This window comes from Etheostoma spectabile, chromosome 22 (genome assembly GCF_008692095.1).
Source record: "Etheostoma spectabile isolate EspeVRDwgs_2016 chromosome 22, UIUC_Espe_1.0, whole genome shotgun sequence".
NCBI classification, from domain to species: domain Eukaryota; kingdom Metazoa; phylum Chordata; class Actinopteri; order Perciformes; family Percidae; genus Etheostoma; species Etheostoma spectabile.
Window position 1 is genome coordinate 11,651,242 of NC_045754.1, and position 24,571 is coordinate 11,675,812.

General features: G+C 39.1%; 3 protein-coding genes and 1 long non-coding RNA gene across 7 annotated transcripts in view; 2 read left to right on the forward strand and 2 right to left on the reverse strand.

Annotated features, from left to right (window-relative positions):
- gyg1b (glycogenin 1b) overlaps window positions 1–4,090 on the forward strand; it is a 10,761-nt gene extending 6,671 nt beyond the window's left edge. The window contains exons 5-8 of one of the 2 annotated variants that reach the window (XM_032503552.1): window positions 653–779; window positions 1,999–2,215; window positions 2,648–2,686; window positions 3,898–4,090. In XM_032503552.1, coding sequence (XP_032359443.1) covers window positions 653–779; window positions 1,999–2,215; window positions 2,648–2,686; window positions 3,898–4,047 — 533 coding nt within the window. In that variant the 3' untranslated portion in view covers window positions 4,048–4,090. The remainder of the gene's footprint in view (window positions 1–652; window positions 780–1,998; window positions 2,216–2,647; window positions 2,687–3,897) is intronic. The other variant, XM_032503553.1, reaches the window with a different exon arrangement.
- The window catches only part of LOC116672017 (uncharacterized), a 16,019-nt gene extending 796 nt beyond the window's left edge, over window positions 1–15,223 (reverse strand). The window contains exons 1-2 of the long non-coding RNA XR_004327443.1: window positions 12,768–15,223; window positions 9,038–9,042 (exon numbers count right to left, since the gene is read on the reverse strand). This is a non-coding gene — a long non-coding RNA (uncharacterized LOC116672017). The remainder of the gene's footprint in view (window positions 1–9,037; window positions 9,043–12,767) is intronic.
- Window positions 5,529–11,768, forward strand: bdh1 (3-hydroxybutyrate dehydrogenase, type 1). Its single transcript, XM_032503551.1, has 5 exons — window positions 5,529–5,788; window positions 8,910–9,020; window positions 9,265–9,406; window positions 9,522–9,674; window positions 10,827–11,768. Exons 1-5 carry the CDS (start codon window positions 5,576–5,578, stop codon window positions 11,291–11,293), a joined length of 1,086 nt encoding a protein of 361 aa, XP_032359442.1. The 5' UTR covers window positions 5,529–5,575; the 3' UTR covers window positions 11,294–11,768.
- A 608-nt stretch (window positions 15,224–15,831) lies between the features above and the next one.
- Window positions 15,832–24,571, reverse strand: part of nck1b (NCK adaptor protein 1b) — a 27,023-nt gene continuing 18,283 nt past the window's right edge. For all 3 annotated transcript variants that reach the window (XM_032503547.1, XM_032503549.1, XM_032503550.1), the window contains 2 exons: window positions 17,043–17,794; window positions 15,832–16,666 (listed from right to left, as the gene is read on the reverse strand). In XM_032503547.1, the coding sequence (XP_032359438.1) occupies window positions 16,466–16,666; window positions 17,043–17,794 (953 nt within the window). In that variant the 3' untranslated portion in view covers window positions 15,832–16,465. The remainder of the gene's footprint in view (window positions 16,667–17,042; window positions 17,795–24,571) is intronic.

Here is a 24,571-nt window from a genome sequence, read left to right on the forward strand (position 1 = left end):
ATTTTTTTAGAAAACTTAATTCAGATCTCCTCACGCCTCCTAGCAAGTCAAATTTTATTTAAAATGACTATTGTAATCTGTAAAGGAAGGACCTCTAATACAGACTGACTAGTGTTAAGTGAAAATGCTAATCTGGCTGTCACAGGTATGCAGATCATTTGACTAAACTCTCACTCAGCTTTTCCTCCTTTTCAAAAAAGCTATCCAGGCATACCCTAAACCTGCCAAAGCATTTTATAAGCTAATTTGGCTGTTATGCCCACATAAGTTTCTCACGCTACTAATGCACAAATTAGACAAAGCGCTCTTACACTTTTGACCTGAAGTAACATGAAGTTTTTCATCCCTGCAAAAAGATGTTAGGAAAAATGTTTGAAAATTTTTTTTTAAGTAATTAAAGCAACTGGGCTATTTTTGATGCACTATTGTACTGTCTTGCATAACTGAAGTATAAAATCAGAGCTAGGAAACCGTAATAGCATATGTACATCCAGGTTTTGTATAGAAATCAATGTAAAGCTGATACAATCACTGTAAAACCTTTCGTGGAGGTTTAGTGATTGTACATTTGTTTTCAGATTGGTACATATCACTGGAAGGTACCGTATGTTAATATGCTGTTGTGTTGATTTTCTTCCCCTCTCTGTTGCAGGAGGAGACCAAGGTGTGTTGAATGGCTTCTTCGGGAACTGGGCTACAGCTGACATATCAAAACACCTCCCCTTCATCTACAACCTCAGCAGCATAGCCATCTACACCTACCTTCCAGCATTCAAGCAGTAAGTGTCTACCAAGGTGATGTTTCTGAAACATTCACAATGTAGTAAGAGGTGTTTCCACAGTTAGAGCTGCTAGTGTATGTACTTCCACAAGATCGTTGTAGTCTTCTCCAGCACTGAGTTTGTCAATGTGACTAAAAGCTTGCATAATTGTATACCAAGCCACTGTGTAAGCAGACACTCGATCACGTGAACGTGTAGTCACATTGTGACGACGTCGGGTTACGAGCGAGCTCAGCAGTTGGATTCCAGCGGCTCTGCTGGAGCATCACCCAGCAGGCCTCAGTGCTGGGTTAGATAACCACCCTGAGCTCCCAACAGCTGAGGCTAAGTCCTAAAATAGACTGGTTTATTTAAAGACCTTTTTATGTTTGCCTCCAAGACTGGTCATTGTACAGTGTATCTTGAGCTCCCCCACCCATCCTCACTGCCTCTCTGCGTCGCAACCTTTCTCCTTCATAGACACAAAGCTTGTCAACAAGCTCTTAGTTTGGCATTTCCTGGCAACCAAATCAGGATACTAGGGGTGATAAACATGTACGTACTTGTTAGCAATAGCAATACTTAAGAGGTCTGGCAACATATCAAACTGCCCCTCGGCCAAACTTGTGTACATGTGCAGTTTTCAAATACTAAGAAGCCCATGTCTCTGGGGGTTGGCAAGGTTTGTAATAGACACTATTTAATATAAAATGGTCATATAAATTGTTTTAAATTAAAAAGTTGTGGCCTGTATACTTCTGCTTGCTGACATCAAACTCTGCAGTTTTACTGCTACAGCCTATGTTGGTCTGTTATGACCACTAGCTTATGGTGACTTATGTTACTATTACACATTTTAAATATCTTATAATGGGCATTACTGTCAAGTTGTAGACTTTGCCTCTTCTCTATACAGTAGTTTAATGTTACACAGCTCATAGTAACACCATAGTTCTAGCCAAAGTGGACACCATTTAGCAGAAGTTATGATTTAAAAAAAAAACTGTTAAAGAAAATGATGTGTAGTGGTGAGATAATCCCCTAAATGTAATGTATCTATTGTAAAGCATCTAAAATAAGTATGTTTAGATGTCTGCATTCTAACTACTAGAACTGTTGGGTCCTTGTAAATTAGTGTGGTCTAGACTTACTCTGATCTGTAAAGTGTCTCAATAACTCTTATGAATTGATACTATAAATTAAATGTAATTCTTCTTTACTTTATTACTCATTTCAGATATGGTGGCAATGCAAAGGTGGTCCACTTCCTAGGGAAGACCAAGCCATGGAGTTACACATTTGACCCCAAATCCAAACAGATTGCAGGAGATGTGCATGAGGCCTCCACACATCCCACCTTCCTCCTCGAGTGGTGGACCCTGTACTCCAGCGCTGTGGTGCCCATGCTGCAGGACATGTATGGAGACCAGCCTTTCCACTCCGGATGTGTGGAGGTGAATTTTTGTTGTTTTTGTTTTACAGTATCACTTTATGGCATTGCAGTCAGGGTACGTTGCAAGAAAATGGAAAGAATTCTTTAAGAGCTGTAGAGTCATGATCAAGGATATACAGTTAAAACTTACAGCTGATTGAGCTTCCTTAAGATTTCCAAAAATGTGACATAACCAACTTTTTACAGCTTACAACTTTGACCATCAACGAACCAACCAAGGTTTCCTTCTCCAGCTCTAGTAATATAAAAAATAAAAGACTGGTTCCTGCATTTTAATGCAGGACATTACTGTATGTTTTGAAATGGGTTGTATCACATTCATGCAATCTTGATTTGCTGTTTTTATTTTGTCACCTTCATTTTCACTATTGACTCTTTTGAAATTTTAGTTATGGATAATGTACCTCTTTGTCTTCCTATTTATCTCATAAAGTTCCAGTACAGGGACCTGGTCACTTATGAGAGTGCACAGGTATGGTGGGAAAACTTACATTTTTTATTTATATATATATATATATATATATATATATATATATATATATATATATAGATATATAGAATCTATAGTATAATATATCTATTATAATATATGGCATGCCGTTTAGGATAAATATATAGATAATGAAGTTTATCCATCTGAATATATAGAATGAAAGTTGGAATACATTGACAGAAATGTCACCAAAGGATACCTTTCTGAATTCACTGGATTTACAAAATGGCATCGGCTGAAATAGTCCAATACTTTGTTGAACTGCAGGTTTTTTTTGCAACAACTGGTCATACTCCAAACGACACAACAGTTTGGAAATTAGATAGCGTCACCTTGAGACATATTCCATTATTGCGCATTCTTAGTGCTTATAAGCAATCCTGAGATGTCTGCAGAAGTAACACTTCAACTGGAAGCTAATGGTGTGTGGGCACTGGATACGGTTACCAGTATTTTGGCCCGTACATGCATTTGCCAAGTGTTAATAATCTCTTCATTCTCAAAATAGCTGACACTAGATTCCTAGCCGATTCACTCATGCGTCCACATTTGTTACATCCTGATTAATCAGCCACAACACAATGGCGCCAGCGCCGTAATGACGTCAGCTTTCATTCCATATATTCAGATCATTCATATTCAGACTTTCATTCATTATCATATATTCAACAACTTTCATTCCATATATTCAGACTTTCTCATATATTCAGACTTCATTCCATATATTCAGACTTTCTTCCATAATATTCAGACTTCATTCCATATATTCAGACTCATTCCATATATCAACTTTCATTCCATATCTTCAGACTTTCACCATATATTCAACTTCAGACTTTCATCCATATATTCAGACTTCATTCCATAGATTCAGACTTCATTCCTAATTCAGACTTCCATTCCATATATTCAGACTTCATTCCATATATTCATACGTCCATTCAATATCTTCCGATGATAACTCATATATTAATTTATTTCCTAAACGGCTGCCATAATTATATATATCTTTATAATAATATATATATATATAATTATAGATAATATATATAATATATTTTTTTTTTTTTTTTTTTTTTTTTTTTTCCTCCTGTGTTGCCATTATTTTTGAAACTATGTGGTGGCTTGTCGATTATTTTTAATTTTCAGTTTCCCTGCTGTTTAACAATTGTGTAATTTTTTTCTTTCAGGATGGGAGCCTCTCGTCACACGCACAAGCACTCCAACCCCAGATGTCCTCAGAAGAACGGAAGGAGAAGTGGGAGCAAGGCCAGGCAGACTACATGGGAATGGACTCTTTTGACAATATCAAGAGAAAGCTTGATACTTTTCTCAAATAAAGATGCAATAAAGCAGGATATCAAAACGGCACCGATGTTTCTCTACTAGAAATGAGTTTGAGTCTCTCCATCCACCAGCATTACACCCTCCATACTCCAAAGATGGCACAGTTTCAATGGGAATTGAAAAAAATAAATACTGTATTCGTTGTCTATGGCATGTCATTCAGTTTACCATGCCACAGATATCTGCTTTGTTACACTGAAGAGAATAAGGAAAGATTTATTCTAGGACAAATTCACTTTTAGAAGGTGCTTGCAATATATATTTTGCAGTATTACTTTTTTTTTTCATGTCAATGAAATTTTGTTTTTGAAAAGGATAGCATCAAGGGTAGAACCGGGTCTTTTGTATCATCTTTGTCTAAGATTAGCAGTCAGTTACATGAACATTCGTTTGTTTTTTGTTTTTTTAACATGAGTCATCTAGCAGTCTGAGCATTATAAAATGCTTTTCTCAATTTATTTTGAAACTGCTTATGTTTTAAAATAGATCTAAAACCTGTTCACAGCACATCTTAAGACCATAGTGGGGTCATTTTGCCACACACTACATCCTGAGTGTCTCGTACACTCTATTGTCATCATCCGGTCTGTTCCTGACTTGCAGTTTTTCTGCAAGACACTGGGTTTTCTTTTAAGGATGTTGACTGTACCCCAATCTTTCCTCTGGAAATATTAAAAACAAAGTATGGGATTTGCTCAGGTGTCTTTTTCTTAACATTGAGGTGTAACTGAAACCACTGGAGTGAATTTTCCTATCCAAATCATTTCTATAGTTATACTATTACCTTACTTGTCCTAAGTGTGTCCCAGTGATTGTAAAAGGTGTGTACGAATAGGTTCAATGATTTCAGAGGCATATTTAATTTGTGCATACCAAACCAGTCCTGACACACAAGCTGCTCTCTCTACATGAGCTGCAGACCGTAAAATTGTGCATACTGTACCTTAAGTGAGGTAGCTAAATCTGTGGTAAAGAGAGGGGGGGGGGGAATGGTACATGAGTAACTTATTAAGCAATTAGACACATTTTTTTTTCTTTCTAATAAGAAGCTAGAATGAGCTAGACCATACATTAGTCTTACCAGAGGGTAAACGGAGGAACGTGTTATAAAGGTAAGAACTTTCACTCCGGCGTAGCCTACTTCCGGTTTTGCTTGAGTCCCATTGACGGACAGACCGGTGTCCACACCGGGACGCTGAAGCTTGTGGATGTAAGAAATGATGAAGTCTATTAACAGAAGTTATTCACATACAACTTAACTGCCACAAGCTTTAACTAAAATAAAAATGAATAACGGGGGAGTTAACTGACACGACACAAGTCTTAACACGTTTGTAAACGGCAACCGAACGCCTACAAGTTTTCTAACGTTACCGGTTACTTATTTTACCGAAATGTCTGTTAATTGAAAACACGCAGCCCCGGGGATTCACGGTGATCTCATTCAGGGGGCGTGCCGTGACCCCGCGGCGGGTGATGCAGATCGCTTCGCCAGGAAAGTAAACACACCATTCTGTCAAGATGGCCCCGCTCTCCGTGTTCCGAGTGTCGCTTCTGGTGTCTTTTTCAGTGTTTCTGACGGTTGTGTTGGGTTTTGGACTACCTGCTCTGCTGAACGTAGCGATGGGGATGTTGGGATTACCGGAGACGAGCGTAACCGAGTGCATAGTTGTGCTGTATTTACTTTTTGTGTTGTACGTGGCGACGCCTCGAATTCCTAGAGGATTTGTGGAGGTAACGTTATTGTTACAGTATGGGCTGTTATATTTCCAACATGAAAATTAAATTAATATCCAAATATGATCCTATGATGCAATGTCACAGCATCAGTGACATGAACGGACATGAACGACGTGAAAAATGAACGAACGCCTTAACAACGCTGAAAGCCAAAGTAAATGTCAAATATAGCTCCATATTATATGCCATGAGAAATGTCGAATTCATTTTCATAATATAGTATGCTATCATGACAATTTCTTAAAATATGTAATAGTATGCCATGACAAATGCCATAAAAAGGCATAATATAGAATGTCAAAAAAAAGTCATAAAAGTCATATAGGCTAGTCATTGAAATGTAATCGACAATCCTTATAATTTCGTTGATATTACATTGTGGAATATTTTCATTTTATTACAAGTCATTGTATCAAAAATGCCATAGTATATTGTGTCCAAAAAAAGTTGAAAAAAAGCCATAGTATAGTAGGCCTATGTTGAAAAAAAGTTGAAAAAAGTCATAGAATACACCTGTCAGAAAAATATGTCGGAATAAGTCGATAAGTCATAGCATTTTATGTTGAAAAAAAGTCATAGTATAGTATGTTGAAAAAAAAATTATACCATGGTTTGTCGAAAAATGTTACAAAAAAATACAGTACAGTATGTTAAAAAAGTCAAAATAAATTCATAAAATTGTATGTAGAAAAAAGCCGAAAAAAGTCATTGTATATAGTATGTTGAAAAAAGTCACAAAAAAAGTCATAGTATTGTATGTCTAAAAAAGTCGAAGAAAAGTCATTATATAGTATGTCGGAAAAAGTTGGAAAAAAGTCATAGTAGGCCTTTAGTGTGTCGAAAAAATCATAAAAAGTCATAATATAGTACATCGAAAAAAGTCATAAAAAGTCATAGTATATTAAAAAAAGTCATAGTATAGTATCTCAAAAAAGTCATAAAAAGTCATAGTTTAGTATGTTGAAAAAAGTTGGAAAAAAAATCATAAAAAGTCATGGTATAGTACATTGAAAAAGTCATAAAAAGTCATAGTATAGTATGTCGATAAAAGTCATAGTATTGTATGTCTAAAAAAAGTCAAAAAAGTTATGCTATAGGTCATCGGAAAAAGTCATAAAAAAATCATAATATGTAGTCGATAAAAGTCTAAAAGTCATAGTAAGTACATTGAAAAGTCATAAAAAGTCAAAGTATAGTACATCAAAAAAGTCAAAAAAAGTCAAAAAAAGTCATAGTATAGTATGTCAAAAAGTCATAAAAGTTCAAGTATATGTCAAAAAGTCATAAAATGTCAAAGTATATACATCAAAAGTCATAAAAATCATAGTCAGTATGTCTAAAAAGTCATAGTATAGTACATCAAAAAAGTCATAAAAAGTAATAGTATAGTACATCGAAAAAAGTCATAAAAAGTCATAGTACATCAAAAAAAGTCATATTATAGTATCTCAAAAAAAGTCATAAAAAGTCATAGTTTAGTATGTTGAAAAAAGTTGGAAAAAATCATAAAAAGTCATAGGATAGTACATCGAAAAAGTCATAAAAAGTCATAGTATTGTACATCGAAAAAAGTCATAAAAAGTCAAAGTATAGTACATCGAAAAAGTCATAAAAAGTCATAGTATAGTACATCGAAAAAAGTCTAAAAGTCAAAGTAGTACTCGAAAAAGTCATAAAAAGTCATAGTACAGTATGTCGCTAAAAGTCATAGTATTGTATGTCTAAAAAAGTCAAAAAAGTAATGTTACAAAAGACAGCAACAGATGTTAAAAAAGGTCAGTATGTCAAAAAAATCATAGTAAGTCTAAAAAGTAAAAGTACAGTATGTTGAAGAAGTTGGAAAAAGGTTATAGTATAGTTCATCGAAAAAGTTATAAAAATTCCATAGTATAGTACATAGAAAAAGTTGTAGTATGTGATGTCTAAAAAAAGTTAAAAGTCATAGTATAGGTCATAGATAAAAGCCAAAAGTCATATGTATAGTACATTGAAAAAGTTCATAAAAAATATTATAGTATGTTGATAAAATTCATAGTATTGTTTGTCTAAAAAGTCAAAAAATGTCATAGTATAGTACATCAAAAAAGTCATAAAAGTCACATATAGTACATCGATAAAAGTCATAAAAAAACTTATAGTATAGTACATCGAAAAAATCATAAAAAGTCATAATTAGTACATTGAAAAAAGTCATAAAAAGTAATAGTATAGTACATCGAAAAAAGTCATAAAAAGTCATAGTATATTAAAAAAAGTCATAGTTTAGTATGTTGAAAAAAGTCACAAAAAGTCATAGTTTAGTATGTCCATAAAACACTTTATAAAACCGGCATAGTCATTAGTTAGTATGTCAAAAAAGTCATAGTGTAGTCTGTCGATAAAAGTCATAGTATTGTATGTCGAAAAAAGTAAAAAAAAGTCATGGTATAGTACATCGAAAAAAGTCATAGAATAGTACATCAAAAAAAATTCATAAAAAATCATAGTATGGTACATTGAAAAAATTCATAAAAAGTCATAGTATAGTACATCAAAAAAAGTCATTAAAAGTCATAGTATAGTACATCAAAAAAAGTAATAAAAGTCATAGTATATCAAAAAAGTCATAGTACAGTATGTCAAAAAGTCACAAAAAGTCATAGTGTAGTATTTCCATAAAAAACTTTATAAAACCGCCATAGTCATTAGTTAGTATGTCAAAAAAGTCATAGTGTAGTCTGTCGATAAAGTCATAGTATAGTGTGTCATAAAAGTCATGATATAGTAGGCCTACGTCAAAAAAGTAATATTAGTCTGTCGAAAAAAGTCCTAAAAAGTAATACTATAGTATTTTGAAATGTATGTCAAAAAATACATAAAAAGTCATAGTATAGTATGTCATTAAAAAATATCTTAGTAAAGTAGATCAGCTAGAAATTGCTGTAAATAATGAACTTGTTCTGTTTTGTACATAACTAACTGACTGTTTTTTTTATGTTATTACTTTATACACATTATGTATTAATGCACGCTAGCTTTTATAGTTTTCTTTTTTTTTGTTTTTTAAATCTCTATGACATTATGTGTCTTGGGGGGAAATAACTAAAGCCTCACAATTTGTTTCCCCTCTCTGCAGGTGAAGGGGAAAGCAGTGTTTGTTACAGGTTGTGACAGTGGATTTGGTCATGCACTTGCCAAACATCTGCACAAGCTTGGCTTCACAGTCTTTGCTGGATGTCTTTTCAAGGTATGGGCAATACATACAGTAACTACTCGTCTAGTCAAACTGTTCAAAAGAGCACCAATGCAACTCTACAACCTTTATTTACGCTGTGTAAGTGTAAGACAAAAGAGGATTCTCTGAGATTGAATAATGCATTTAGTAACTACAATTGTTTTGAGTGTATTTTCCAAAGCTTTTGGATTCAACGGATGCGTTTTGTCTTCATGTCATGATTTGGTGAAACAGACGAGACATATCATCCTTGCAGGATAAAGGTGGAGAGGGTGCAAAGGAACTAGAAGAATTTCATTCAGATCGCATGAAGGTAGTCCAGCTGGATGTCTGCAGTGAGGAGCAGGTGGACCAGGCTGTAGAATATATCAAAGACAACCTGAAGGACTCAGAAAGTGGTACTGTAAATAATTCACAAGTATTTACTAAATTAGATTGAAAAGATTAGTGTGTCTATTCATTCACAGACTACTTTCTTCCCTCTATGGCAATCTGTCACGGGTCATGATCCAGGTCTGTGGGCTGTGGTGAACAACGCTGGTGTGTCCACATTCGGAGAAGTAGAGTTCACCTCCATGGAAACCTACAAGCAGGTGTCAGAGGTGAACCTGTGGGGCACCATCAGGGTCACCAAAGCTGTTCTGCCGTTGATCCGCAGGGCCAAAGGTCAGGGGCGGACACATCGTCACTTTGTAACACATGAACATAGCGATCAGTCATGTCCAAAAAGGGACGGTTCTTTGTGAATGTACAGAATTTCGTCTTCGAAAGAAAACACTGCAGCCAGCCAGTAATTTGTGTCCAATGATTTCTGTGATGAATGCTAACAATGCAAACAAGCTTGACATTGAAAGACACATTCAAAGTGTTTCTCCATACTGTGAAAATAAATCTTTAATATTAATAACTTGTATAGCACTTTTCTTAACATAGTTACCAACTGCTGAAATGAAAAACCCAATAGACAGTAAAACAAATCTAGAAGGAAAACAGCATGAAATGTTAAATAAAAATAATTACAACAATATAATCCTGCTATGGGTTAATTACATCCATCTTAAAGCTAGTTGAAAAAAGTGTTTTGGTTGACATTTAAAAGAAAATAGAAAAGCAGTGGTGTGGACTGTGAATGGTACTTGATTCCACCGCTTAGGTGCAATAACAAGATGATAGATAATGTACTCGTACTTGAATGTATCTACATAAGAGTGACATGACACTGTCACAAACGTGTCATAAACATTATATACAAGTCAAACATTAAGGCCATAACATTTCTTTTGGCGTCATTTGGTTTTGTCATGACAAGTTTTGGTTAGGCTTAGGGTTAGGGTGCATGGGTCATGACTGTCATATCACTCTTATGTAGATACCTTTAAGTAAAGTGTTACCGTTTTAAAAGAAATAGAAAACTTAAATTGTTTACGTTTTAGAATATGCAAATGTCAGGGCAGTTGTCTTTGACAAGGTGTATCGGCTGTCAATAGAACAGCAGTGTGGTGCGCTGCTTTTAATAAGTCGATACTGAGTGACTCATCAAGAAACAGTGATGTAGTGATGTAGAGCACAGCTCCAGACCGTGTTCTTGTTAAGAATGTCCTAATGTCTTAAGACACCTTCAATCTGAAAGCTCAACAGGCTTCGAGTTTAAAGCTGCACCAAAGGACCTTCATTTCCTATCACATCTTTATTACTAGTGGTGCTGCATTCAGTTGTCATTGCATACTATTCCTCTAATTCAGCATTTGTTTTAAAGAGAAATGTTACCAGATAGAGTATAAAAGCCTGATGACATCTCTGTTACCTTTATCTCTGCAGGCCGTGTTGTGAACCTGGCCAGCATGTATGCGAGGATGGGAAATTCCCTGCGGTCACCTTACTGTGTATCGAAATATGGCGTGGAAGCGTTTTCTGATTGCCTTCGCTATGAGATGAAGACCTGGGGAGTTAAAGTGTCCATAATCGAGCCGGGGAACTTCATCGTGGCCACCGGAATCCTGACCCGAGACATTGTGGCCAGCACGGCCAATAAGCTGTGGAGTGAGGCACCCTCGCATGTGAAGGAGGATTATGGGAAAGCCCACTTTGAGCAACACATGGCTCTGATGCGCTCTTACTGCAACAGCGGACAGAGGGATGTGTCCCCTGTTCTGGATGACATCACTGATGCCATCATATCCAAGCGTCCCTACACACGATACAACCCCATGGAGCCACACTGGTGGATCAGACTTCAGCTGATGACCCATCTGCCTGCTGCCATATCCGACTTCTTCTACTTCTAAAAAGAGGGACTGTTCCTGTCCGGGCTCCCTCCGTTTTATATAGCAGCATATTATTCAACTACACAAATCGACAGACTTACTCTGAAGAGCGCTCTCTGCTACGTATATCTTTCCTCAGCACTTTAAATCATTCACTGATCAAGCCTTAAAACGTAATGTTTAAAAAAAAAAAAACTAAGTTAATTATTGCACTTTTCTTATTGCATGTCTTACAAGAACCATAACGTTATCCCTACAGAAGTCTTGCATTATAAGCTGCAACAACTGTGTTGGATATCACTGATGCTATGACATACTCGTAGATATAGATACTGCATGGTTATTGCTTGTTGTGGTATTATCTGTTAGTCCTCTTTAGGGCTGGGTATCATTAAAATATTTCAGATACCTGTGACTTTGATACCAGTTCCTTAACAATATTTTTACAAAGTACCAAAACAAATTTGTTGAAACAAAAATAAATCACATTTCACATCATGGCACAAATCTTTGTATTTTTCAGCTCCTACTACGTGAGCCTCGTCTCTGTGCATAACGTAGAGTTTTTCCTGCCTGCGTCTACGACACGTGACGTTAGACAGCCAATCCCAAACATGATTTGATCTTGGTAGAAGCGTGCTCATGGCTCACTGACGCTGATCAGATTCACCCCTAAGGTATTGAAATTGGATTTTTGAATGACGATGCATTTTTCGATACTGAATTCTTAAAAAGAGAATTCGGTTGGTGACTCAAAAGTATTACATTTGGTACCCAGCCCTAGTCCCCTTATAGCTTTTCCCATGACACTTATGTAATGTTTTGCCTCATGGGAATCTTCTGGGGCCACACTGGCATGAGGGCCAAAGCTGGTCGAGCTCCAGAGAAGGCTCCTGCTGTTCTGTTGTGGCCGACGCCGGAACAAACCGAGGTTAGCTACTGTAAGGCTGTGGTGAGATTTGGCTCGACTCAACCCAAAGTTACGTAACGTCCACACAAGCCCACTTTGTTTCACATGCGCCATGAGTTCCTGCGTGCTACTTCGACAGCGAGGTTGATTTATGTAATTAATGGCCGTGTTTGAACAAAAAGCCCCCCACCTTCTTAAAGGATTTAAACAGAGAACGATGCGAATGAAAAGAGCCTTTTAGTTTGAAAACATTACAATCACAGTATCATTTTTCAAGAGTGATTTTAAATAAAGTGACCAAAATGGGATGGTGTTTTGTTGAAGGCCTCTTTTCTGATTGGCCTGCGTGGTGTCAGCAAGTGTAATGAAACAAATGGCCACCAAGTGGCGTACATGTATCATACAAAACTAACACTGCTATCCTCATGCATGAATCATCTGCTGTCTATCAGATAATGATAATGTCCCAATATAAGATGCATTATAAATCACATTATAGCTAAACTTAAGCACAGAGAAGAAATGAATCAACCTAGTTGACAAATGGTTTGGACTGGTAGACAAACACTAGGCCTGCTTTAAGACAAAATAAAAGTAGAAATAGCAACATTTAACAATTCATTCAATCAAACATTGTGGCGGTTAAAAACAAGACATCATTATCACATCATTTTATGCTGTTTATTACGTCTTTTGAACACTCTAATAAACTCTTCTAAATTATTACACCTGAAGACGATCTCCCCTCCATAAAAACAGTATTAAGAGCATGACATTAAATTTCACAGCACTGCCTTTTATCATTCCACAGCATGGATCCGTTTTCTTCACTCTCTCTCTCTCTCTCTCTCTCTCATACAGAAAAAAAAAAGCTTTGTGAGACAAAGAACACCGAGAAGCAGCACAAAAGCACCAACGTTGAAACACGGGACATTTGTTCTGAATATTATCAAGAAATCAATCTGGAGATTCAAGATTATCTCAGGCTTGCTTCAGCAGTCGAGAAACAAAGAGTGGTCCGGCTGCACTGTAGTTATGGATCATGAAAAATAGTTTGATAAGAGATCTCTTGATAATATCTGTCACAACTGAATTCACTGTGTTTTTAAGCAGATTTAAAACCATTTCTGTACAGCTACAAGGCTCTGCTCATGCGGCCTCCATTGGTGTAAAATCAAGTTAAACACTTAAGTATTGAGGATTTTTTTTTTTATACATATTTAAGTGGCTAAACTGCAAAAGTGAATGTCTTAAACTAGTCTTATATGAAATGCATACAGACATAAAAAAAACAACTATTTCCTGGGAAACTGTGACAGTTTCTTCACAACCAACGATATGTGATGCCGTTAACTTGAGGTGCTCATACATGAGATTCAGGTCATGATTACATCACACCTGGGCGTTATGTTTCTGAATGAACATCACATATTTTATTCTGTACATAAATAGGCATTCAATGTTCACTTAAGAAGTTATACGTGATGAAATCAGCAAAGGTAAGGTCACTTGAGACTACACACAATATCACCTAATGGGCATTTTATGCGTGAGGAAAACAAAGTTAGGCAACATTTTCAGCCAACAGATAAATGAGGAAATACCCTTAAGGATGACACCCCCAAAACATCGCTCACTAATCAGACTGACACACATGCAACAAATAGCACACACAGCCGTGACAAGTGTGTGTGTGTGTGGGGGGGGGGGGGGGGGACTAAACCTTGGTTGGACAGGAAGCGGAAGGCACATTAAAATCTCCTAAATCCTTCAAACTGGGGCACATAGCGTTGCGTTTGTCACGTTAGCTGCGTAATATTGCAGATTCTTTAGAACTGGAAGTCAAGGGAGGAAATTGCCACACAAAAAAAAGGGTGTTGACAGTTGGTTATTACTGTAAGCAAATACTGTCTCACATAAAGTGTCAGAAGACATGACACCAATACAACAGCCAGGGATTGGGTGAAGGAAATGATTCCTGTCCCCCAAATACTTAGCTGGTCACTGATAACTCAGAAACCAAGAAGGGATAAATGAAAATGAAGGGAATACATTTATAGATTCGGGACCCAAAATGAACAAAAATCACTCAAAGCCACACTGATAAACAATCCTGTGATTTACATCGTGATCTTAACCATGTTTGGTATTAAACAAGAGGAATGTTGTTTTTGCACTGTTTAATAAGATATAATCTCACTTAAATTTACTGATGACTGGTACTGCAGGTGCGTAATTAGAACTTGCCATTTTTAACCCATCATTAATCAAACTGAAAGGTTACTGTTTCACTGTTTATAATTATTTTTTTACAGCTCCAAAAAAAACACACTCACAGCTCTTATATGAATAGCTCTGTCAATCATCTGGCCAATGGATTAAAGAAGTTTAAAAAAAAAAATAAAAAAAAAAAAAAAAGGTTCACACCCATGTTTTGTGTTCTTTGTGGCATGACTGACTTTTTCATACTTTGATTAATTAGACCTTAAAGGCCCTCCTATCCTAATTCCTTTACTATGATCCATTAGCATTGGCCTGCGTTCATTTCCCCAGCTGTATGTTACTGGGAGCGATAATCCAGATACTCTATTCAGTGGAACACATTCTCCAAGTCTCCTCCCTAGATCCTACTTCACTGCTTTTGTTTTTTAGGATCCCATTTTTCCATTCCTTCTCTATGAAATCCCCCCCCCTCTCTCCCTATGCGCTCGGGTCCAACCGGTTACAGCTGGAGAACTTATCACAAGCACAGTGATCTTCATCGTCATCTCCCTGCCAACGCTGCCCTGATTGACGGCGCTGGTGCTAGCTGCCTCCTCAACATTCAAACACTACTTGGTCCATTTTCACTCAACAAACACCCATTCACTGTAAATATAAACCATGTGTCCTGCGAAACACATTTAGATGAACTGTATTCTAACTTGACGATCATATATTTGGAAGAGAAAAAAAAAGCTGAATTCTCCAAACTAGGAAACTTCTTAAGACATATTGGCTATGGAAAGAAATGCCGAAATATCAGGTAAAACATCAAGCATTTCTTTCCCTCTAGTGATCACTATTTCAGGTACAGTGACATCATCCTCTAGACTGCTCCTCCAGTTCTCCTCCCACCGCCACAGAGATGGGGTGTGTGTGTGTGTGTGTGTGTGAGTGAGAGAGAAAGTGTAAGCTGCACTGCTGTCAACATACACCCACCCCGCTGCCCTTCTTCCTGTTCAACTGCAAAAAACTGGGGAGGGGGGGAGGAAGTCTAAGGAATCCTCCAGACTATGAGGTTAAAGTACTTTCTGACTCTTCACATGACCTCTAGACTTGTAGATAAACTCCCAAACACTCACATGGACTGTTGATCTCTCTTTTAGGAAAGAGAGTGAACAGTGAAGGTTTGAGGACACTTCTCCGTTTGCATGCACACATGCAAAGTCAGCCCCGCGCTGCTTGTGATGCCTCGGCTTTGTAACATTCACATGATACGGATACAGCAATATGTGAGACAAGCAGTTTGGTTGTACAATAGGAAAGTTGAACTAGTTTGACAAACAGGAAGAGGAATCCTCCTAATCCTCCCAAAAACAGATGTGTGCCAGTGTGATATTCCAATCTCTACCACCATGAGCCTAACAGAACTGTATCAATAAATATATTTTGGTCACTTATTTTTATTCATGATTAGCAGTTAGCAGACGTTGTGGATTAGTGTGTCCACAATCATAAAGAACGAATTAAGAAAGACAACACAAAAAAATGAGTTGAAATGTAGAGGTCTGTAGGCTAGTTTGCTAACATCTAAAAAAAAAATGCCTCATACAGGTGGTGGTTGTGTATTGGATACAGTTAAAATCACATTTTAAAAAAAATGTTAAAAAGATTATATATTATCAACTAAAACAAAAAAAAAGAAACTAAATGCAACTCTAATAGATATCAAGGTGGAAATAAATGGCATTGCCTATGACCTAACACATCTGGATAATTTAAAATAGGCGACCAAGAGGTCTGTAGTCAATTCTCAGGAGTCCATTGTCTTTGTGTCTCCCCCTTCCATTCCTCCATGTCTCTCCCATGCTTTTTCCATACCTCCTCTTGGAATGCTCACAAATCTGGCATTGAAGTCCTGATGATGTGTTAGTCCTCAGGCTTGGAGTTTTAAATGTTAGTGTGTGTTCTGGCGTAAGTATCTGTATGTATATATATATATATATATATATATATGAATGCAGGTAATGTATAGGTGTCTGTGCCTGTGTGGAAGGGCATGTGTGCAACAGAGAGAGGGATCAGGAGGCAGCCAGGGCCTTGATCAGGTACAGTTTGTCTCCCTGCTCACTGGTAAAGATGGGGGCCTTTTTGTAGTGTTCAACAAGCTCTTCCATGGAGTTGAACTTGCGCTGTCCAATGCAGTAAAGGCTTTCCTTCAGCTGCACTTTGAAATGCTTGTTCTTGCTCTGCGCCTTCAGAGAGATGGAGAAGTCATTTGGCTGTGAAAAGAAAAGGAAAGACTAGGTTATAATATATAAATGTTCAACCGGTACTTTTAACATTTCTACCTCCTGAGTTAAGGCGCCTTCAGACTGTGCGACAATATTGTAGCATTCTCAGCAGCAGTCATACAATTCGGTCCCACATTTCAGACAGTCGCCGAAGCTCCAATTCAGCCCTATGTGGGTGTGTCTCACAGTGCAATCTAGGACCCCGACTTTTGGACTTTTGGACCGACAACTAAAGATTTGAAAACATTTCGGACAACTTTCAGACAGCTTAAATTGTACAGTGTACAGGGGCCTAGGGGCCTAATGCTGTAAACCACGTACAACACATCAATGGTGGTTTGGTAAGCAGGTGTACGCTACTGACCGATGACTCGCTGTCTCGGATGAGGAAGTCCCCTTCTATGCCTCTCTGGTTGAGGGCCACCTCCGCCTGGTGGCGCGTCACCTTCCCGTAGTACCACTCCTTTCCGGCGAAGCGCCCGGTGCCTGAGGGCGAGATGTAGTCACAGTCAGGTGTGGGCGGCCCAGCAGGCCCTGCTCCGGGTTTATGGGAGCTGGAGTCCAGCACAGTGACGTAGTTTTTAGGCACCAAGCCCAGCTGTCCGTCTGCTTTGCGACACTTCCACCACTCCGGGTCGTTCTCGGGTTTCTCCACCACCTCCATCACCTCGCCCTTCTCAAAGTTCAGCTCCTCGTCATTGCCTGAGCTGAAAGGGTAGAGCGCCTGCACCGTGTGAAGCACTCTATTCCCGTTTGTGGTGCTGTTCACCACGGCTGCCAGCTTCTCCGTTAGCGAGCCGGCCGGGTCTCCGAGCCCACCCATTCCGCCTCCCCCTGCCGTCCCATCCATGTCCTCCGTCACGTAGTTGGACGGAAACCAGCCAGAGCGCCCGTTGTAGCTGCCGCGCCACCAGCCGTCACTGCACTTCTCCATCACCACCACCCGCGTGCCTTTCACCAGAGATAGCTCGTCCTCGCGCTCAGCTGTGTAGCTGAACTTGACAAGAGCGGGAAGGTTGAGGTCGTACAGCCGCTCGCCGTCTGTATACATGTCTGCGTCTGCATTGGAGGCCGTGTCTCTCATTCCCCCCTTTCTGCCCTTCACCTTCCCAATTCCTAGAGAAAATAATTAAGAAAAGGTGTAAGAGTTTACAGAGAAACCATCATCCTCATCTACACTAAAATTAAGTCCAGTGAATTAGGTCAGAAACGTAATTAGATCATTTGGTGTGAATTAAAACTTAAAAGTCACTATTTTACTTAAAAGGCAAGTCCCTGGAATTCACATTTTTCACACCCTTTTACTGATGTGGAACAAGTCTCAACAGAAAAAACAAAAACCACAAACGCACCATTAAAAAAACACCTCTAAAAATGTAAAGGAGGAGTAAAAATCCCAGACGAATACCAGGCAGCCATAATGAGCATTAGGGGTTGTGCTGATATACAGGGAGGGTCAGTAAGAAGAGTTAAAATCATTCCTTTTCCACATTTACAGTGGCCTAACCGCCTACACTCTAAATTCAGATACATTCTTGGGGATTAGGCCTAGGTGCTGAGGAAACAAAAAAGCAATGCTGGTGTGGTCGAGAAAAAAAGAAATCCGAGTGGGATGAAAACCTGTTTTGGCATGGGCCTATAAATCCAGGGGAAACTAAAAAATGTAGACACGGTTATCAAAGTACTGCTACCTAACATCAAAATGAACTATAAACTTCATTTAGACTCTGTGGGCATAAAAGGCTCAGTCACATTGTTGCTAATCACATTGTGCTAATCCCCTCAGCTGCCCCCGACACCTGTGGCCTTGCCTGCACAGCAGCTGGATACCAAACACTGTCCCACTTCAGCAAATGCTCTAGCTTCTAGTTCTCTTGATCCACTTCACCATCCCTCCCAAACCCCATCACGCTGCAAGCATCCCACTGAGCTGACCATTTGACTTCAGCATAGAGCTGGGATGATTAGAAGAGCATATTAATTAAAACCTTATCAACTACGGCTAGCAGAGAATGAGCTTTTCCTTTCAGTTTGCAGACTAAATGTCAGCCGGTCACACAAGAAATGACCACAGGCTGAATTTTATTTTACATGCAGTCAACCTCTTGGCATATCTAAACAGCCCTGAGGCTAACAGAAGGGGGATTACCAAGCCCTTCAGCCTTTTTCTGGGTTATAGAGCCCGGAGACTGAGCTTTGGCAGGCCTGTGGCCATCGTCTTACTGGACAAGAATTTCCACTTGGCAGCCTGGCATGCTAACAGCAGTATGAAACAAATGTGTAGCCAGCAGTGGAGGCAGTGGCGAGATTATACCTTCATCCAACTTTCCAAGATACCAGAAAGTAGCTCTAAGCAGCTTGGTTGGTCTATACATTATTTGTGGAAAGCAACAGTCCACCATTTTGCTAGTTCTTGCAAAGCTATTATATTGTTACGGTCATTATTACAGATCTGTGGCCTAACTGATGATGTAAACCAGAGCAAAGTTGAGACAGACATTGATGCGAGACAACATGAGCAAACCAAAGTCGTGACTCTATTTCAGATTTTCTGGTTTGCTGAGCTATTGCTTGCATAATCAAAAGTCAGATGGGTGAAATTATACAGGAAGGCAGGGTGTAGTCTCCAGGACAGTGCTAGGAGGATTGTGTGTGTGTGTGTGTTTTCTGAGCAAGGAACGTGACTAATCTGTCACAACGCCACACTGAATCTGCTTTACCACAGATACATTGGTACTGAAAAGTGTCCGTGACTCAAGGAGTGCAGACAAATTTCATGGTAGTGCTGAGAGTCCAACGCCAAATTGCTTCCAGGTAGACCCTGTTATTAGTCACACCACTGTAGATAACTACAGACTCCAGACGGGGTGTTAAGAGCTGATGTCTGTACGCGAAGGCTTGGTCTAGTTATGCCTCTGTGCAGTCTTAATAACTGAAGAGGGAGAACTGCAAGAACAAAACATACATTTTTTTTATCAATCTAACACCAACACACACACACACACCACACCACACACACACACACACACACACACACACACACACACAACACAACACACACACACACACACACACACACACACACACACACACACCACACAAACACGGTGCAAAACTGAGTTTGAAGTTTACATCCACACACACACCCCAACGGCTTATCCTCTTAGTTTCAAAGATACAAAAATGACAGAATCCACAGCTACTATAATATGTTAAGGGGTAAAAAAAAAACATGTTGTGCAGGTGCAAGACCCAGGATGTGTTCTGTGCACAGTTGGAAGTGACCTAGTTTGCTCCAAACAAAGGTTAAGGGTCAACCCTGCATAAATAAAGTATCTTTCAGCTCCAGCTGACAATGGAGACAACTGAGCGAGCTCATATTTTATCTCTCTGGCCAGGTAACACAGCCCTTATCAGTGTCCCTGTCATGGATTTCATTGGCTGCTTCCTGCTGCAGTCACACGAACAATTTGCATTAAAAAAGCAGAGCCCAGCGCCAGCGCATTTGACTAGATGCACAATCTAAACTGAGGTATTAAAGGGAAGTTGGGATTTGTCTGCACAGCTATAAGGAAGATGATACTGGGAGAATAGAAGGGGTCATTGAGGGCACATCTGTCCTACTGTTGTAGGTTAATTGCTGAGAATTCCCTTGTGTGGCAGTGAAGAACAACTGCGATTACTTTTACAATTTAGTTGACACAACACCCACACACACACACACACACACACACACACACACACACACACACACACACGGTTCTACTCAGAGCCAGCCAGGATTGTGAGTAAAACAAAGCTGAAGTTGGGGGACAATTGTTGGACCTTTAAAAATGCAGACTTCTCTGTCCAGTGGGCATTTTGGTATTGACAAGAGGATGAAACACATTTGACTGCAAACAAAAAGAGAGAAGAGTTATCTGGTCTATGGTATATGCAAAGTACATGGAGTAATACGCTTAAAATGCAAAACTGTATATCTAAGAAAGAATGGGTGAAAAACAGTGGGTGTCTAATCCAACAATTGAATATTGTCCGGGGACAGAACATTTGAAATATTTTCTTAGCAGCAGGAATTTTTAATCATCTTAATATTAATAAAAAAAAGAAGTAACTTAATTGAGTGCAATATTTATAATGTAGCATACATGGTTTCCTTCTTCATTGGGATGTACGTGCTCTAGGTTATCCAAGAAACTGCATAAGGTATAAAAGTTACAGTTACAATGACTGGGCAGATTGAGGTCAAGCTCTTCAGACAGGACTCATAGTTGTTGTGACAGACACATCACTGGTTATTATTGGGACTGAAGCTGGGAATCTTTAATTATGGGACAGTCCATCTTGCAAAAAAGGCCACAGTGCTGTCCAGACCTGCCACCTTTCCCACAACACAGCCATCTGAGGAGTATAAATGAATTTAAGAGTAAATAGGTTGCCAATAACTAACAAAAAACCAAATACTGTATCACGTAAAAGGGTCCTACACACACAACGACAACCCCCCAAACAAACAAGACAACACCCACCCCCGATGGCTCCACCCTAGCTGAGGGAGGCAAAGTCATCTTAGTGCCCAAAATCCACAAACCATGCCACCAATATACAGCTACCTGGGAAGGGTCGTCAAGACAGGAGAGAAACTAAAAACTACTATGCAGTGGAAACTCTTCTGTTTCAACGTCAGATGCTTTTTCCTGTGCATTTCCTGAGTAAAGGACGCGGAGGAAGGAAATCATGTTGCGTCAGATGGCAGTAAATCACTGTCATGACAAAGACCTCATATTTTAAACCCCTTCAAAAACTTCTTTATTTCTTTTTAACAGATGAGGTGCACCAGCAGGAAGAAAAGAAAGTGCTGGGGAGTTTGTTTGGCTACTAGTGACAGACAGGAACTAGTTTTGTTTTTTAACTCTGGGCTCCCTACGCTGGCTGGCTGTCCATTGTCTGCCAAGGCCCTTTCGACCCCTCCACTTCCCTCCATTCCAGGGTTCTTCCTCTGTGGACGACAACACCCCGCGTCAGGCTGTCTGACAGTGTCTGAACATCCCCGTACTGGAACAGAAAATCAGATCAGTGGGACAAGTTTTTTTTTTTTTTTGCTCACAAAAAAAATATATGTTTTAGAACCAAAATGTGCTGGTAATCAGATAAGTACAGCACTGGTGACTCCCCATCCTGGCCTAATGTCTATCCCCTATGTGTCCATGGCAATTTAAAAAATGTGTCACTCGCATTCACCAGACATGCGATGCAACACATCAACTCTCAGCCATATGGTCTAGCATGAGAAACACGTTAAATATAATGACACCGTGTGCAGTCAGAAAGAGTGAGTCTAACTATCTAAAAGGAACACACACAAGAGCGAGTTGGCATATTTTTCAAATGGGGATGGTTTGGGATTCCTTTTAAGATGACAGCTTCAATCAAGCAGCTAACATGGCTGACTGATAACTACACAGTAAACATGCAAAGCTCTTTCAACTTCAGCCGTCTGAGACATCAAAAGCAGGCAGCCATCAGTCTCTGTGATGGAGCAGAGGGAGGGATGGAGGCACAGAGCTACATTTAGTTTTTACAGCTTCTGGACAGTGCAGCATTACTCTCAGGTACTAAGCCAAGTAGTACCCTTCCTGATAGAAAAACAAGGTGGTTGTATATTAATTCCAGGAGTTCTTCATTGTGTTTCGGATATTCTCCTAGGTGTGAGTCAAGCATGGCTATTGATGAAGGTGTACCACTGCTGCAACACTGGAATGAGTATCTCACACACAAACTCCAGCTTCTACCTATCTGTAAAAATGGGCATGGACGTCCTTTTCTAAACTGAGCGATAAGTATAACCCCCTTAAAATAATTCTTTCTAATGACTCGAGCTGAGTGCCAACATGATACCTGAGTTTTGGTACCAATTACAAAATGATACTTAAGTTGCTAAAACGTTTTTTTTTTTATAAAAGAAGCCAAAGTTTTAAAATCGTGTCTAAAGACAAGCCACACATGGGAAATCTATTCATTTAAAATCAGAAACTAACCTATCAAAAAAAACTGACCAGACAAAAGACATTTTGATACTCGGTACTACATTTCATTCAATAACAAAAAAGTATGGCGTTCCATAGCAAGCTATAGACATGACATGGACTTAAAAGGATTACTTAGGTTACATATTGCTAAAATTAACACATGCTAATTTGGACAGCACTGCAGTTAAGTACCTTAAAATATTATTATTAATATCCACATGAAGGAACCAGCACCCAGTCTTCTCAATGTGAGGTGAGCGTGTTAGATAGCGTTAAGTCTTATAGGCCGATTGCAAACCAATTCAGCTCTTAACAGAGATTACTCTCAGACAACCACCCAAACCATTCAAAACAGCAAATTAGACCATTAGAGCAGAAACAATTAGTTGAACATTAATCTGCAACTATATGTAATTATAAATCGATTTAAAGTATCTTTTAAGCAAAAATTGTATTCATTTATGATAGTACACTGAATATCTCTGTTTTGGACTGTTGCTTAGACAAAGCAAGACATATTAAGATGTGATCATGGGCACTGGGAACTCGTGATGGAGATTTTTTGCTATTATCAGATTATCATTATATACACAACAAAGAAATACTTCCCCATCTCCTTACATTTGAGAAGCTGGAATTGGCAAATGTTTTGGCATTTTGGCTTAAAAAAATAACTAAAATGTTTGAATTATTAAAAAAAGCTCCAGATTAATTTTCTGTCGATCAACTCATCGTTTAGTCGAACCACTACGTTTGATAGACAAGGGGAGCTGTGCTGTAGACATTTCCACTGTTCACTACCAACATATTCCCAGCGCTTGCTAAGTCTTCAACAAGCCCAAACCACTGCTCACTTCCTGTTAAGCAATTCTTTATGGCAAAAGACACAGGAAAACAACGATGAGTGGACAGCTTTACGAGAGAAAAACATCTTAAGGCCTAAGTGATGTTGACGACTCTCCCACCAATCTCTTAATTATGATTATGACTTTTGCTTTGAACAGTGGTTTGGAGAAAAGAAGCGGGAGTTGGAAAGAGGGAGTGAGGGACAGAGACTGCCAGAAAGTCAAACAGACAGACCCTGGACAATGATTCAACTTCCTTCTAACTTCTCGCTTCCTCTCTGGCCTGCACTCCTAACGCTCAGGGAAAAATGTGGCTTAAATTAGAGTTTCCTCTTGCTGGGGAGGCTGACAAACAGGGAAACAGAGGGAGTGGAAAAGAAAGAGAGAAAGAGGAGGCTAACAGCTCTCAGTTTACACAAGAAAAAGGTTTGTTAGCTCATCTCCATGTTTCTCTGAGCCCTTTACACTCTCTGGATTTTTTTACAAGCAGAGGACACACACACACACACAACTAGGGAAGATAGGCAGAAGACAGGAGATACCACTCAACAGTTACAAGGTGAGATTACAGCATGTGTATGCGCTAGGGCCTTTTGAAAAAGTGTCAGTGTGGCTGTTAAGTATCTACGGCCCACGGAGTTGCCGGGGCAAGGACATTCCTCTGATAACATAGCGAGGTGTGGGAGATGGGAGCCCGTGTTCCATCAATCAGCAGAGACCCCTGGCTCCTCTCAGTACAATGACTACAGTGTTCTACATAAGCACCCCGCGTCCCTTCAACTGTAGCTCATGACTGGCGGTGGGGTTGGGGGGGTGGACCCTCCAAGAATGAGCGAGCTTGCCTTGAGGGTAGCATAAAAGAAAACAGACTTTGGCTATGTCTTCAGATATTCCTAAACAGGGTGGAGAGGGGGGTCTTCAAGCATAATAATGTAATCCACTGAGTTGCAACCCACTCACTAGGACAAATGCTGGAAAAAAATGGGAGTAGGATTACTGTGTGTGTGTGTGTGTGTGTG